Here is a 15,687-nt window from a genome sequence, read left to right on the forward strand (position 1 = left end):
AAGTATATACTAGATCCTCACCTGGACATAGTTGCCCTTCAGGAAACACACTTACTTAAGACTGAGGACTCTCGTCTAAAACACAAGCAAAACCCCCTAATTTAGAAGTCTTCAGCCACTACCAAGCATAGGGGGGTGGCACTTTTATTTAGGTCTACTACTCAGTTCCAGCCCATAGGGGTGCAGAGCGACAGGGACAGACGTTGGATTATGGTCAAAGGGCGACTGAAAGGGAAGCTGTGCACCTTTGTGGCACTCTACGCCCCTAACACTGGGCATAAGGGCTTCCTGCAAACTCTCCTGGGTAAGGTAACGGATTTTGCCGAGGGGCCTCTGGTTCTTATGGGGGACTTTAACTTAGTATGGCACCCAGATTTTGATAGCATACATACTCGCCGCTCTGACTTGGGCTCTTTTTCCGTTGACACTCAGAGACATATTCAAGACCTAGGGCTGCTGGACACCTGGCGCGCTCTCTACCCCCAGACCCGGGACTATACCTTCTTTTCACATGTTCATCACTCCTACTCCCGGCTGGACTACATCTTCGCCAGCCAGTTCCTACAGGGCAACTTCAAGAAGGCGAAGATATTCCCCATATCCGTCTCGGATCATAGTTTATACTCTGTATGTTTTTCCTGGTTTGGTAATGCCCCGTCTCCTGCTCGGTGGTACTTCCCGGCGTCATTAGCGAGGGACAAGGAATCCTGTACCCAACTCAGGGAGACTATCAAAGAATTTTTTTCCGTTAACAGGCCGGAAGACACATCTGAATATAATACGTGGAACTCCTTTAAGGCCGTGCTGCGGGGCAAGTGCATCGCACTCAACACAGCTCTGAATAGACAACGGGCCAAGGAGAGGGAATTACTCGAGGCGGAACTATCGAACATTGAACAAACTCACAAGCTCTCACCCACCAGACAGACACTACGCAAACTCACGGCGATCAGGGGTAAACTCCGGGCTATCTACAATAATAGGGCAGAGTTCACTCTTCTTAAGTTGCGTAATCTTTCTTATACTCAAGGCAATAAAATAGGGAAACACCTCGCCAGGCAACTAAAAGATAAACGGGAAAGAGAGTATATAGGTGGCATTCAAGATCCCTCAGGGGACATCGTCCATAGAGACGAGGATAAGGTGGACCTTTTTGGGGAGTTTTACAAGACCCTATACTCTGCAGACACTCTGGATGTTGACAGACAGCAGGACTTCCTTAAGAACCTGCCCATCCCTCAGGTCTCCCCCGCTTGGAATGAAGAGCTTATAGCTCCGATCACCCTTGACGAGGTTACCTCTGCTATTAAAGCATTGAAATCCCATAAGGCGCCAGGCGCGGACGGTTACACCACGACTTTCTACAAGACATTCTCCTCTGACATCGGTCACCACCTAGTTAGGCTTTTTAATAGAATGGCCGCAGACGGGGACACGACTGGTTTCATGTCCGAGGTGGTGACATCGGTGATTCCCAAGCCAGGGAAGGACCCCTCGCGCTGCGCCTCCTACAGACCTATTGCCCTCTTGAACATAGACGCAAAACTATACTCTTCTATTCTGGCTAAGAGACTGAACGACCTTATGCCGCTTCTTATCCACCCAGACCAGTCTGGCTTCATTGCGGGACGCCAAACTCATGACAACACCCGCCACATTGTCCACTTGATCGAAAAGGCCAACAAATGTAAGATCCCTGCAGTTCTGATCGGGTTGGACGCCGAAAAGGCGTTCAAACGCGTCGACTGGAGGTTCCTATTCTCCACACTTTCGGCGTTTGGCTTCTCCCCACAGTTCATAAACATGATCCGGGCTAACTATGGGAACCCACGGTCTAAAGTATCGGTTAATGCCGTGCAGTCTTCCCCCTTTACGCACTCCAGAGGGACTAGGCAGGGATGCCCCCTGTCCCCCCTGTTGTTCGCCCTTAGTATAGAACCACTAGCAATTGCTGTCAGAGAACACCCTGGGATTGAGGGCCTCCCCTTCACCGGGGAATCCCATAAGATCTCTCTTTTTGCTGACGATGTCCTCTTATCTCTGTCAAACCCGACGGTGTCTCTCCCGCACCTACAGAAGGAGCTAGATCGTTTTGAGGAGACTGCAGGCTTCAAAATTAATCTGGATAAATCTTATATACTTAATCTCACCCTTTCGCAGAAGGAGGTCCATCACCTTCCATCACTGACGCCTTTGCAGTTGGCCTCCTCCTCTATCCAATATCTGGGTGTCCAACTGATGCCGACAGTAGGGAAACTATACGCAGCCAACTTCCCACCCACTATCACCCGCATTCAGGCGGAGCTCACGAGATGGAAGCCTCTCTTGCTATCCTGGCTGGGCCGTGTCCATGCAATCAAGATGACCCTTCTCCCTAAGTTATTTTATCTATTCCAGGCGCTCCCAATATTACTGCAAGGGGACTTCTTTAGGCGTGTAAAAGCAATGATCCTACGCTTCATCTGGCAAGAAGGGCGTGCTCGCTTCTCATTCTTCCTGCTGCGCCGCTCCCAACGGGGGGGCGGGGGGGGGAGGTAGGTCTCCCTGATATCCAGCTCTACTATAAAGCAGCGCAACTTAGGATTCTGGTTGAATGGTCACAGAAAGAATCCGAGAAACACTTTCTCCATATGGACCGCAGTGTAGCGGGAAGAACGATTTGGGACCTAATCTGGCGTGCAAAACAAGACAGACCCAAAAACGCATATCTTAGCACCCCTACGCGTACCACCTTACGAGTCTGGGATTCTGTGACGAAAGATGAAAGCTGGTCTACATTCCCTTCACACTTTACACCACTAGACTTCAATGCAGCGTTTCCTCCGGCTCTTCAGGAGGGACCCTTTGACTGCTGGCAGGAGGGGGGGGTGCCTGGCGTTGACCAACTTGTTCAACAACTATGACCCACTTACATTCGAAAACTGTAAGAGAGACTACGGGGTAGGAGACTCTGAGCGCTATCACTATACCCAGTTACTGCATTGGGCCTTAGGCCCCCAGATCCGAGAGGGGGCTACCCGTTCCCTTACTAAATTTGAGACCTTCCTTGTTAAATCCTCATCCATGAAGGGGGCAATATCATTTCTGTACAAACTTCTGCTCTCCACTACACACTCTCCCCAGCCGCGATACATGTCTATATGGGAAGGGCTGGCCCAACGGGACATTACTGACGAAGAATGGGCTCATTTGTGGTCTGACATTTTTAAATTTAACCAATCCACAGATCTGCGAGAAGCACACTTGAAGACAATGATGGACTGGTACTTGTATCCATCCAAGCTAGCTCGAATCTTCCCGGGTTCATCAGATAGATGTTGGCGAGGGTGTGGACTGCTCGGAGATTTCCAACACATTTGGTGGGACTGCCCCACCATCAGGCCTTTTTGGGAGGAAATCTTAGCTCAGGTGAAGGACATGCTGGGGTATCTCATCCCGACATCCATGGCTGAAACACTTTTGGGCATCCGTGATCCTATGTTAGAACACCAAACTAGGGCGGATAAAAGAATCATGTGGCTGTGTATTGGGGCGGCCAAGACCACTATTGCGGCAGCATGGAAGAGGAGGGAGGCGCCAGTAATGTCCTTGTGGCACTCCCGCCTCTGGAAGTTGCTCAGCCTGGAACGTATGTCGGATATATTTAAGGAAGACTTCAAGAACTTCGAGTTTAGGTGGGGTCCGCTGGTCTCCTTCCTCTCACGGGGTCTTTCATCAGCAGTTTGTCCCGCCACAGTTATGACCCTACATCTCTTCCAACTCTAAGTAGGCTCCACATTGGCGGACCCGGGCCAGGATATAGAGGCCACCACCAGGGTAGGGGTGGGGGGAGGGGGAGGGGGGTTTTGTTCAGTTGTTTGACTCTTGTGATTCCTAGCTTTGACTTAACTTTTGGCCTCAGGGAGAAAGTCCCGCTATACCCACACCCACTGGAACTTTGTTCGATGATGGACCTGCACAGGACACTGTCTCTTGCAGAGACGACGACGGAGCTGACGCAAGCCCACACTGACACTCCTGCTCGGAATGTTTGAGCTATGTACCAATAAGCTTTAGAATCTGTATCCCTCAGTTGAGCTACGAATTGTGATTGGGGTGCACTGACAAGTACAACAGGGTTCTTCTTTTTTATGCACCATCGCTTTTGCTAGTGACCAGCTCTCCCCTTCGTGGGATAATGGGCGAATTGTGCCTTGAGTCTATGTTGAAAAATTAAGAAAAACTTCTTTGACAAAAAGACTCATTTTACCTCCAAAGGAGCGTTGGAGTTTCTGCGTGAGTAAGTGGTGTGCGTAAGTTCAGATTACGCAAGTGGGCAAAGCAATACAGCGCTTTACAGGAATAAACATGTTACGTACAGGAAAAGCAAAGGCAAAATAAAAGGAAGGGGGCTAGGGAATTGACTACAGTAGGACAAAGCCAGAGTTATGTACAATAAACATTACAGTACCAAAATCAGCGAGCGACATGTCATCAATAAAAAGAGGAAACCAGCAAATGTATACTAGTGATAGTAAAAGGCAAAGAGAACCGGCAGAACATTAGGAGGAGTGAGAATTGGTGCACGGAGAGGGACAAGCAAGATGGAAGATTATGCACAGAAACAAATCCATGAAAAAGGTGGTATGGGCAAAGGAGGAGAATTTTTGGATGAATTTGCTCATTAGGAAGGTTTTTGCTTCCTTTTTGAAGAGCAGCAGAGAAGGTATTCCTCTGGTGGAGGTAGGTAGCGAGTTCCAGATTCTTGGTGCAGCACCAAAGAACGCTCGTTTATGTGTTTTTTTATTGCGGAAGTCGGGTGGTTGGAGCACACGGTCTCTGGCGGACCAGAAATTTCTGGATCTCCCAGATATCACAATTTTCTGAGCAAGATATGCCAGGGAGTTTGTGTACAAGGCTTTGTGAGTTATGCAGGCCAACTTGAACTAGATTCTGCCTTCAAGAGGAAGTCAGTTCAAGGTCTTCAGATGTGGTGAAACGTGGTCAATTTTTTTTAATCAGATAGGAGTGTGGCTGCTGCGTTGAGGCAAGCTTTTTAGAGGGGCCGTTGAGGTCTTTGGTGGGCCAGATACGGTAGAGTAGACGTATTCAATTCTGGCGATGACTAATTCCTGAACTGTGGTTTTTAGGTCAGCGGTTTCAAGGAAAGGTTTCAGTTTTCTCAAGTAGCTCAGATGGAACCTGGCAGTCTTGGCCGTTGAGTTGATGTGTTCACGTATATTCAGGTGCTGTCCAAGGTTATCTCAAGAGATTTGGCAGAATCCACTTTGGTCTGTGTGCAGTTGAGTGCTGTGATCGAATTAATCCATACCAGGATGTCACTGGATTTTTTTTTGGGGGGGGGGGGGAGATGAGAAGGAACTCCTCTTTTTGGGCATTCAGTTTGAGCTGGTTGTTGGCGAGCCATTGAACAGTCCGTTTCAGGTCATTATTCAGATGGGTAACCTCAAGAGAAGAGATTTTGATGTATATCCAAGTATCATCGGCGTACATGTGGAAGGGGATGTTGGACGTGCAAAGAATTTCAGCTAATGGTTCAAGGTAGAGATTGAAGAGGGTGGGGGGACAGAGTAGAGCCTTTAGGGATCGATGGAGATGGGGGAAGGAGCACATAGGTTGTTGTTGACTGAGAATCCCTGGGCGCGGTTCTGAAGGAAGGAAGCAAACCATTTGATGATAGTGCCTCCTGGACCCATCCTGTGTTCAAGGCGTTCACGCAGTTTCGCGTTGTTAACTGTGTCGAATGCTGAGGAGAGATTCAGAAGGAACAAGAGACAGGGTTTGCCTTGGTCAAGGGCTAGGAGAGCATCGTCTACGATGTGAAGAATAGTAGTTTCAGTGCTGTGCCCAGGCCTGAACCCAGATTAGAAATTGCCTTTCGCAAGAAGAGGAATATTCAAAATTGGTCTAAAGCTGTCTGGAATTTCTGGATTCAGAGTGGGTTTTTTAGGATGGGGATGACTTGCCCGGTTTTCAGGGAGTCGGGTATGGACCCTTGAAGAAGGGACGCATTGATATTTGTAGTCCAGATGGGAACGATGAGTGTGGAGGTCACTACCAAGCAGTTGGCGGGGAGAGGGTTGTTGAAGTGGGTGTTTGGTTTTAAGGAGGATAGGATAGCTGGGCTGGTCATCATAAAATTCGAAGTTGGACCAGTGAGCCTTGTTTTAGGGTGTTGCTTGGAGGGGACGAGAGGAGGGATGGGTCTCGCACTCGCCGCTGTCCCCCGCATCCAACGAACGACCTCCGGTGGCAGATCCTTCTCCTACCTCACGCCAAGACCTGGAACACCCTCCCTACCCACATACGACGGACCCAAGACCTACTCGCCTTCAGAAGACTCCTCAAGACCTGGCTCTTCGAGCAGTAGCAGCACCCCCCCCTCCCCTCAGCGCCTTGGGACCCTCACGGGTAAGTAGCGCGCTCTACAAGTACTCTAATTGATTGATTGACTCCTGGGTCCCAGTAGGAGGGGGAGGGAAATTTGAGGTAGAATTGAGTTTGTTACCTAGCAAGTTGATTTTGGTTGTGAAGGAGGAGAACTCATCGCAGGTTTTTAGAGATTTAGTGGTTTCTTTCGCTAGTTTGTTTGATTGAAGTTTGACTATTTCGAAGAGTTTGCGGGGTCTGTTCATGGCATTTTCCAGTTCTGATTTGAAGAACTCTTTTTTTGAACCTGAAGATATTCTTATTGTAAGTAATTCTGGTCTGACGGAGAAGTTTAAGTTGGGAGGCTGAGGGGTGCTGTCTTCAGTTTTTTTCTTTGAGTCGGAGAGCTCTCATTTCGCTATTGAGCGGTCCTCTGATCCAGGGTTTTTTGTCTTTGAGTTGGGACCTTTTGAGCTTTAATGGGGCCAGATCATCCAATATGTTAGTCATAGTCGAATTGTAGTGCTCTGTGAGGTCGTTGACCTTAGATAGATTTGGGGGTGGGGTGGTGAAGGTTATTCTCGCAGCTTGCTGTCAGCTTCTCAAGGTCAAGTCTCTTGGTGTCTCTGAGCCAGCATTTTAGTTTCACCAGTTGCCCAAGTCTTTTCAGGCAGGAGTCGGGTATTGTGAAGGTGGTGGCGTGGTTGTCTGACCACTCGCATGGTTCTATTGAATTCAGCCTGACCGCCGATGCCTTAGCGATTATCCAAAGTGGCGCCTTTTGTGTGGGTAGGCAGGGTGCATGCCTGGGTGAGTGATTGGTCAGCGAGGAAGACTTAGACAGGGTTTACCTGGGAGTCATTGGGGTATTCCAATGCACGTTAAAGTCACAGAGGAAAATGTCATTGGAGTAGGGGAGACCTTAGCAGTGATGATTTCCACGAGGAGATCCGTGAAAGTGTCGATTTTGCCTGGGGGTGGTAGAAGATGTGCAATTTGAATAACTGAGTAGTGTTGTTACTAATGGAGAGAGCAAGATATTCACAGGAGTCTGTGGGATCTGCATGGAGTTGTGACAAGGAGGTCTGAGCAGTAGATGCATGCAATGCCGTCCCCTTTTCTAATGTATAGGTTTATTATTAAGGGTATAAATACAAAATCAGTGGCCCTAGAAATATCACTTATGACTGCTTTACTACTTGCAATAAGACTGTTTAATCCTCAAAGAGACCCTTGTATTTTAATATCTCAAGATAGAGCTTACACAGCCAACCATGAGTATCACACCTACAGAATGTGCACCTTTTTAGGTCTCGGCCTGCGTATGCTGCGCTTGCGCAGTCTGGCCGGCGAGATCTTACGTTTTTCAGTGTGGGGCTTGAACCCGCCTCTCTTCTCAATTGGCTGGCTTCCTAAACGAAGGCCAGCCATTGGAGGAGAGGGGCATCTGTCCATTTAAGCCTTGTGTTTTTGGGATTGAGGGGCGTGTTTTTTTAGTTCTTTCTCTCCTCTTCCCATTGGCTGTAATTTTACATTCCAGCCAATGGGAAGAGGAGAGAAAGAAAAACACGCCCCCAGTCTGAAAATCACGGCGCGTTTCTCCGAGGCATTTCTTCTTGACCTCGGAGAAAGATGGTTGTTGTTATGACGTGGTCCGATTTCCTGCAGGAGCTACCGAGGGTAAGTATCTGCCCTCTAGTGATGCTTGTTTGTACTGTGGTGTTAAGTTATATATGTCTCCGTGGGCTTCCTTTTGACTTTTGTTAAACACTCTTTGTGAACCTATACGTCACCCAGTCTTCGATCGACCGACAACAGCAAATGTGTTCGAAGGTGTGCAGTTTTGCTGTTCTCACGTGTGACCTATGTTATTATAGTTTTACGTTTAACGGTGTTTGAGGAACGCCCGGGGGGGGGTGATCTATTCCAAATTTAAATTTACATAGAATCAATCTAAATTAAACTTATTTTTATAATGGTCACCCTAACCTGCACTTTCCCTTTGACCCGCTCCCTCCCTCCCACTCCGTGGCAGCCCATCTCACTCCCTCCCTCTCCCGCTCCTCAGGCCGGCCGCCATGTTACTGGGGAGATTGTAACTGCAGCTCTGAGGGGGACCTGCTGTCGCTGTCCTTCCTGCGGAGCTTGGAGCGCACCACGCACCGGAGAGGGGAGTGCAAGGAGGAGGGGCAGGAGGCGGGTAGGAAGGTGCAGCAGCCCTGGGTGCAGCGAGTACCGCACGCGTCCCTCTGCCCTGCAGGGCCCGAGCCGGCGCTGAGTCTCTCCTGGTCGCTGGCGCCGGGGGCAGGCACAGTTTGTCACTGTTTGTGTGGATTGTTGTTTGGCTTCTTGGCGCTGGCTGGGCGGCGCTGCCAGGGAAGGCTGCGCTGAGATTTCCCCGGGCAGCCCCTGAACTGGATCCGATGAGCTGACTGCCCCGTCTGCCCGCGCAGCGCCTTCCCGCGCCCCGGGTGCTGGCTCAGCCGAGCTTTCCCTTATCATTTCCTGGATTGCGAGCTCTGTGATTGCCCCGCACGCAGGATCCCGGGGAGGAGGAACTTATGTGACCCCCGGCCCGCAGCTTGGATAACGCTGTGTGTGTGTGTTGGGCTCTGTGTGTGTGGGCTCTCTGTGTGTGTGCATGTGTGTGTTGGGCTGTGTGTGTGTGTTGGGCTGTGTGTGTGTGTTGGGCTGTGTGTGTGTGTTGGGCTGTGTGTGTGTGTTGGGCTCTGTGTGTGTGTTTTGGGCTCTGTGTGTGTGTGTTTTGGGCTCTGTGTGTTTTGGGCTCTGTGTGTTTTGGGCTGTGTGTGTTTTGGGCTCTGTGTGTTTTGGGCTGTGTGTGTTTTGGGCTCTGTGTGTGTTGGGCTCTGTGTGTGTTGGGCTGTGTGTGTGTGTGTGTTGGGCTGTGTGTGTGTGTGTTGGGCTCTGTGTGTGTGTGTTGGGCTCTGTGTGTGTGTTGAGCTCTGTGTGTGTGTGTGTTGGGCTCTGTGTGTGTGTTGGGCTCTGTGTGTGTGTGTGTTGGGCTCTGTGTGTGTGTGTTGGGCTCTGTGTGTGTGTGTTGGGCTCTGTGTCTGTCTGTGTGTGTGGCTCTGTCTGTGTGTGTGGCTCTGTCTGTGTGTTTGGCTCTGTCTGTCTGTGTGTGGCTCTGTCTGTCTGTGTGTGGCTCTGTCTGTGTGTGTGTGTGTGTGGCTCTGTGTGTGTGGCTCTGTGTGGGTAGCTTTTTTGTAGATGGCTCTATGTGTGGGTGGCTCTGTGTGTGTGTGGGTGGCTCTATATGAATGACTATGTGTGTGTGGCTCTGTGTGGGTGGCTCTGTATGTGTGTGTGGGTGGCTTTGTGTGTGTGGCTCTGTGTGTGGGTTCAAATGCAATAGGTCTCGCATTTGCGAGTGATTAAGCTATTGGCTTTGTAAATGACAATGCCATTTATTTATATGTTTTAAAAACAAAAACATAAATAAAAATAATGTCATGAGCAATGCCAATAGCTCTAACTTTAACAATGCTGAGACCATTGCATTGTAAATGCTTGTTCTTTTAAAAGCCGTGTTCAGTTAACCCCTTGGATGCTCATGACGAGCTCAGCTCGTCATGAGGTATACCTCTCGTGTGCTCATGACGAGCTGAGCTCGTCATGACCACACCCATTTCCATTATGGCCCAGCACAGCAGAGGATGCTCCGAAGCAGCCAAGGTGTTAATCAAAAGGAATCATGAGCAGCTCAAGGCAGACCAAAGAGCCAGACAACCACTACTGATAATCAGTTCAAGGTGAAACAGTTCAGAAGGGGTAATATTTTCAGACCCGTAGGAAGTTCCTCCAATGAAGAATTCAAAACCATCAAAGGTGATAGTCCTGGAGTAATCATGATATTGTAAGCACTAATCACAACAGAAACCTGGTTTACTCCTTATGCCTAAAATTTTAAAAGTGCTTTACCTAATACTTGAAAAGCCCACACTTCTACCTACAGCGGCTTCCTACTAACAACAATGGCCATGTACTTATAAGATGTAGTACATAATTTTGAAGCTAGATGAGGCACTGCCTTCAGAAATTAAGAGGCCCCCCAACCTCTAAATACATTGGGGGAAGTAAAGGGTGAACAAACAAGATACCTACCAATTGCGGATGCCCATTACCACCTATCTCTAAAGGGCCCTTTTAGTGTGACTAAGCTGGTTATGATTGGTATAATATTTCTCCTAGAAGGAGGTAGAATTCAATGTTGTGGTTTGGGTCTTAATCCTATTTATAGCTAAATGACTGCTGACCAAAACTGGGAAAAAACATCCACGGCACGTTGAAGCCCTTGTGCTTTCTGGTTGTAGATGGTGATATCAGCAAAGAAGCAGAATGTCAGATATTATGAACCAATCTTAGGTGGAAACAGCTGCTCCATGGCTAACTCCCACTCTAGAACCCACACATACAAAAGTCATATACAAAGTCTTGTACGGCGAGTGAGTGACAGCTGCCCTTCTGTTTTGGCATTTTACAATTTGGAGCTATCAATTAACTTTTGTCACCCCAATTCAGCCGTTAAACCCATGGAGTCACCCTCTTCAAACAACGCCTTAGCTTCAGCATAAATGACTGTGTTGTGCCTCGTAGTTATTCCTTTTCTGATACCAGATAGCAAGACATGAATTAGTGCAAAATCTCAACCCATCAAAATAATTATTTGTTCAACACCTTTCTATTTAATTTAGAAGAATGGTATAAAATATACAGCGAGTTGTAGTTAGGAGGAAATTATAAATGCTCCCTTTTGGGATCTGGAATAATATAAACACCCATTGGTAATGCATCGGTTTCGCCTATGTAATGAATAAAGAGCTGTTTTTAACAGTCATCTTCAGGAGCAGAAAAGAGCTCGCTGACAGATTAAACCAGAGTGGAGAGGATGTGGTGCGGCGGCCAGAGCTGCAGACTCGAGAGCTGGCGATCCCGGTTTGAGTCTCGGCGGCGCCCCGCAACAGCATGTGATTCTATGCAAATCACTTAATCTCTGGGTGATAAATGGCTATATAAACTTGCTGCAAGTGTAAAAGGCAAAACTTTATGAAAATATAGTTAGACCAAAGCGGATGTTAACAGTATTTTGGCTGCGGGAAACAGATAAGAGAAGCAGATGAGGAACAAGCATTGGTAAATGCAGGAAAATATGCTACAGCCAATAGAAATGGAGGAAAGGTATGTGGCACGCACAAGAACCAATGAGACGCCAGGAAAGAGAGGAATTGGGAAGTAAGTCCCTTTTAAGTTTATATTAAAAACAATAGATCTCAAAAATCTATTGGGCAAAACCTAAAAATTATGCCTAGCTTATGTAGCTTGCATTCCAAATAAATCGTAATTCGACTAGAGATTCACTGTAATTTTTTCTTATTTTATCTAGTGTACATTGATACAAAATATCTCTACTTAAAATTCTTTATTATCAATACGTTTTTTCTAATTGTTATACATTTAATCACATAAAATGCATAAAACCACGTATGTAAGAAGGTACCCAGCAAAACATAGAATCTGAACCAAGAGATTATTCTAGATTCAAGCAGGTCTACAGTTTGGAGGACAGATGAGGAAGTATGAGGGTAAGAGATCATGAAAGTGAAAGTAATGCATGTAGTAGTGTTTGCTGGTGATTAAGAATGCTGGTATTACTATCAACTATTGTCATGGTTGTTTTCAAGTTTTACAGATTGGGGGGAGGCAAAGACAATTTTTTATTCCTTCCAAACCCCAGCAGGCCACCATCCCTGGGAGTGCCAGCCATTCCCAATGGGGTCGTAAATTGCGACAGCCTCATTAATATTCAAGAGGCATGCAATTTGCGACCCCATTGTGAATTGCAAACAGTGTCTGCGAAACTGTTGTACATTAAATTTTGTGACTCGCAATTTGTGAGTCGCAAAATTCAATGGTCGTACATCTCGCCCCTGGGACCTCCTCACAAGAGTAATTCACATATGTTATCTGCACGTCTAGGTAGCGAGCATGAATCAATTAAGGCTGCTGAAAAGCCCGGGTTCCTACTGCTCATAAGACCAGGCAGTGGAGTGATGTTTATGCAAAAATCAATCCAGTTTGTGTGAAACTGCATTAGGGTTGTAACCTCGATGCTAGTTTTGGCACCATCATAAAGGTTTTCATTAACACTCATTCATATGGATGCTTTGTCGACTCTGTTCAAAACAAACAAACCAAAACTATAACTTCCAGAACCAGAAGGCATTCGTTTTCAAATCACAGCCCAGGACCGGAACCCTAAGGCATAGAGCAGAGTAGGGTGTTTCTCAACTTGGCTAAAACCAGAGAATGAGGCAGTGCTAAGGAACGAGGCAACCAACGGCACATGTACCTGTGTAATAATCAAAGCAATTGGAAAGTATAACATACTGTGGAGACATATTATCACACGTATGTACCAGAGGGACAGGTAAACAGAGATGTTTTAAGGTATGGTCAAAGTGGGCTCTGGCCCTGGGCCCCAGCCTTTTAGGTGGGGCTGATAGAGCCAACTCTGCTCTGCAAGGCTTGCCCTGATGACCTTGAATAATCCATTGATAGATTGTTTTAAATACTGTTTCTCTTTAACTTAGTTTTGATGTGAGTGGTGCGTGAAAGTCTATTACAAAGATTTTGCAGCGAAATGTTGTGTTTGTTTCATGCAACATCCATGAATAAACTTTAATTTAGTTCAAAACAGGACTTCATATTTGAGAACGGGGCGGGTGTCACAAAGTTTATTTGCAGTAATGTAAGTGAGCTGCTGCTGTGCTACAATATTGAAAACACTCACCACTATCCATGAACATTAGATGTAACAACTTTAGAATTGGACGAGTGTGCCTGTGCACTGTCAGTGACCTGGCCTTAGAGGGCCTGAAAAAGCTGAAACTGGATCATAATTCAAAACTGTTCAGAACAGGGGGCCACTAAAAACTATCGGCCCCGGGTCCCCAAATTCCTTAAGAATTCCCTGCAGGGAAAAGAATGGTTGACTAGTAAGGGTTTTTAAGGATTCAGGGAAGGGTGACGTTAAGCGGTATCAAGAGATTGCTAGGGTTCAGGGATTGGTAGTGTTAAGGGGTAGTTAGGGATTTTTAGAGTTCAGTGAAGGGTAGCGTTAAGGGGATGTAACTTTTTTTTATAGTTCAGGGAAGTGTAGCATCCAGGGTTGGTTCACGGTTTTTAAGACTCAGAGCCAGATAATGTGAAAAGGTAGTGTGAGGATTTTAGGGTTTGGCGAAGGGTTGTGGTTAGGAGCAGTAAGGGGTTTTTAAGGTTCAGGGAAGATTAGCTTTAACTGGTAGTTCAGAATTTTTAATGTATAGGGATTAGTAGTGTAAAAGAGTAACTAGCTGTTTTAGGGATCAGAGGTAAGGCGCAGTAGGGGTTGTTAGGGTTTAGGGAAGGTTAGCATGTATGGGAATTTAGGTGTTTTTAAGTTCGGGGAAGGGTAGCATTAAGGGGTAGTAACGGATTCTTAATGTTCAGGGAAGGGTAGAGTTAACAGGTAGTAAGTGGGTTTATTGCGTAGGGAAGGGTAGCATTAAAGGGTTATAAAATGTTAGTAGGGTTCAGCGATGCATAGCATTAAGGTATAATTGTGGTTCAAAGATGGGTAGCATAAAAGGGTAGTAAGAGGTTTTTGTGGTTTATGGAAAAGCAGCGTTAAGGTGTAATCAGGTGTTTATAGGGTGCAGAGAAGGGTGCACAAAGAGGCAATAAGATGTTTTCAAGATTTATGTAAGGGTAGCATTAAGGGTTAGTAAAAAGTGTGTGAGGTTCAGGGATTGGTGGCATTAAGAGTATTAAAAGTAGGTTAATGGGTAGTATGAGCTTTAAGGTTTCAAGGCAGGTACCATTAAGGGGTAGTAAGGGTCTTTAGAGTTCGGGGGAGAGTAACAATTATGGGAAGTAGGTTTTTTTAGGTTCCAATAAGGGTAGCATTAAGGTATATTAAGGAGCGTTTATGGGTTAGGGAAGTATAGCGTTAAGGGGTAATAAGGTGTTTTAAGGGTTCAGAGACAGAAAGCAATAAGGGGTACTAAGGGGTTATTAGGGTTCAGTTAGATAAATTAAAGAATGCATATAAATAAAAACGACTTTCGAAATTCAACATTTTCGGAATTGTCCATAGGTAATAATTAAGGGCACAACCTCATTACCTGGACAATTTTACATTGACTTTTAAGTAGGTGACATTCTAAAAATCAACTTTATTATATATAACTGAGCTTTTATTGTGAATAGAACTCCACTTGCTTACGGTTTCGCCGGAGCACATTTGATAAAAGTAATTCCTTTCTAATACCAGGCTGCATTTGACGTTCCTTCTGATCCTGTAAACTGTTATTTTTTAGGTAATAGACAGTTTGTGTTCTGTTTCAGGTGTAATGATGTGACGTTTCAGACGGTGAAGAGTTATAAAGGTAAATTCAATTGTGTGGACTATACTTATGTTTTGGTGTTCCTCAAAAATGAAATAGAGTGCTTTGGTATATACAGTTGTTTGGTTATATTTTTGATTTAGCACACTCATGCCACTGCAACAAAACATTTTAAATGGCAATGTGCATTACTTCTCACTTCAAAGTAAAATGTTTGATTTGGGTCTTTAAAATGTATGCATTTCCGTAGTACTGACTGACCCGTAGTATTGACTGAACTGTGAATATAGTTCACGGTTCCTGAATAGCCACATATCCCTATTTTGATCTTGCTTCAATCGCATAATATTTTCCTAATTTCAAAATAATGCATAACACTTTGTTTCTGCAAACACCTTTATTTCCCAATAGGTTCCTGGGCAGAGCATAATAAACTGCCATACAATACTGAGGCCATGCCTCCACTAGTTCATGGATCAGATATGGTTCTTGTTTCTCCCGGAGGAGTACCAGATTTTAAACCAGGTACTTAGTGAGTTGGGTCAGTCCTGAATAAAAGATAGTGCCTAGGATAGTGTAGTGTAATACCCACTGAATTGAGTCCGTCTTCAATAAATATAGTCCTTAGGATACTGAGGTACTAAATGAGTTGAGAGAGTTCTGAATAAAATGAAGTACTTATGATAATTTGGTACCAATTGAGTAGGGTTAGTCCTTGAAAATATAAAGTGTAGTGCTTGAGATGCTATGATACTAAATGAGGAACATTATTCTAAACAAATTGCAGTGCATAGGATGGTGTGGTACCAGATGTGTCAGGTAAGTGATGAGTAAAATGCAGCGCTTAGGTGATAGGGTCTGTATAAAATGTAGTGCTTAGGACGGTGCGGTAGAAAATGACTCGAGTAACGTCTGA

General features: G+C 45.9%; 1 protein-coding gene across 1 annotated transcript in view; it reads left to right on the top strand.

The window, feature by feature from the left end:
* Positions 1–15,687, top strand: part of LOC144773099 (E3 ubiquitin-protein ligase TRIM39-like) — a 120,731-nt gene that overhangs the window by 85,661 nt on the left and 19,383 nt on the right. Inside the window, exon 5 of the mRNA XM_078657919.1 lies at positions 14,773–14,813. Within this exon, the coding sequence (XP_078514045.1) occupies positions 14,773–14,813 (41 nt within the window). The remainder of the gene's footprint in view (positions 1–14,772; positions 14,814–15,687) is intronic.

This window comes from Lissotriton helveticus, chromosome 1_1 (genome assembly GCF_964261635.1).
Source record: "Lissotriton helveticus chromosome 1_1, aLisHel1.1, whole genome shotgun sequence".
Taxonomy (NCBI): Eukaryota; Metazoa; Chordata; class Amphibia; order Caudata; family Salamandridae; genus Lissotriton; species Lissotriton helveticus.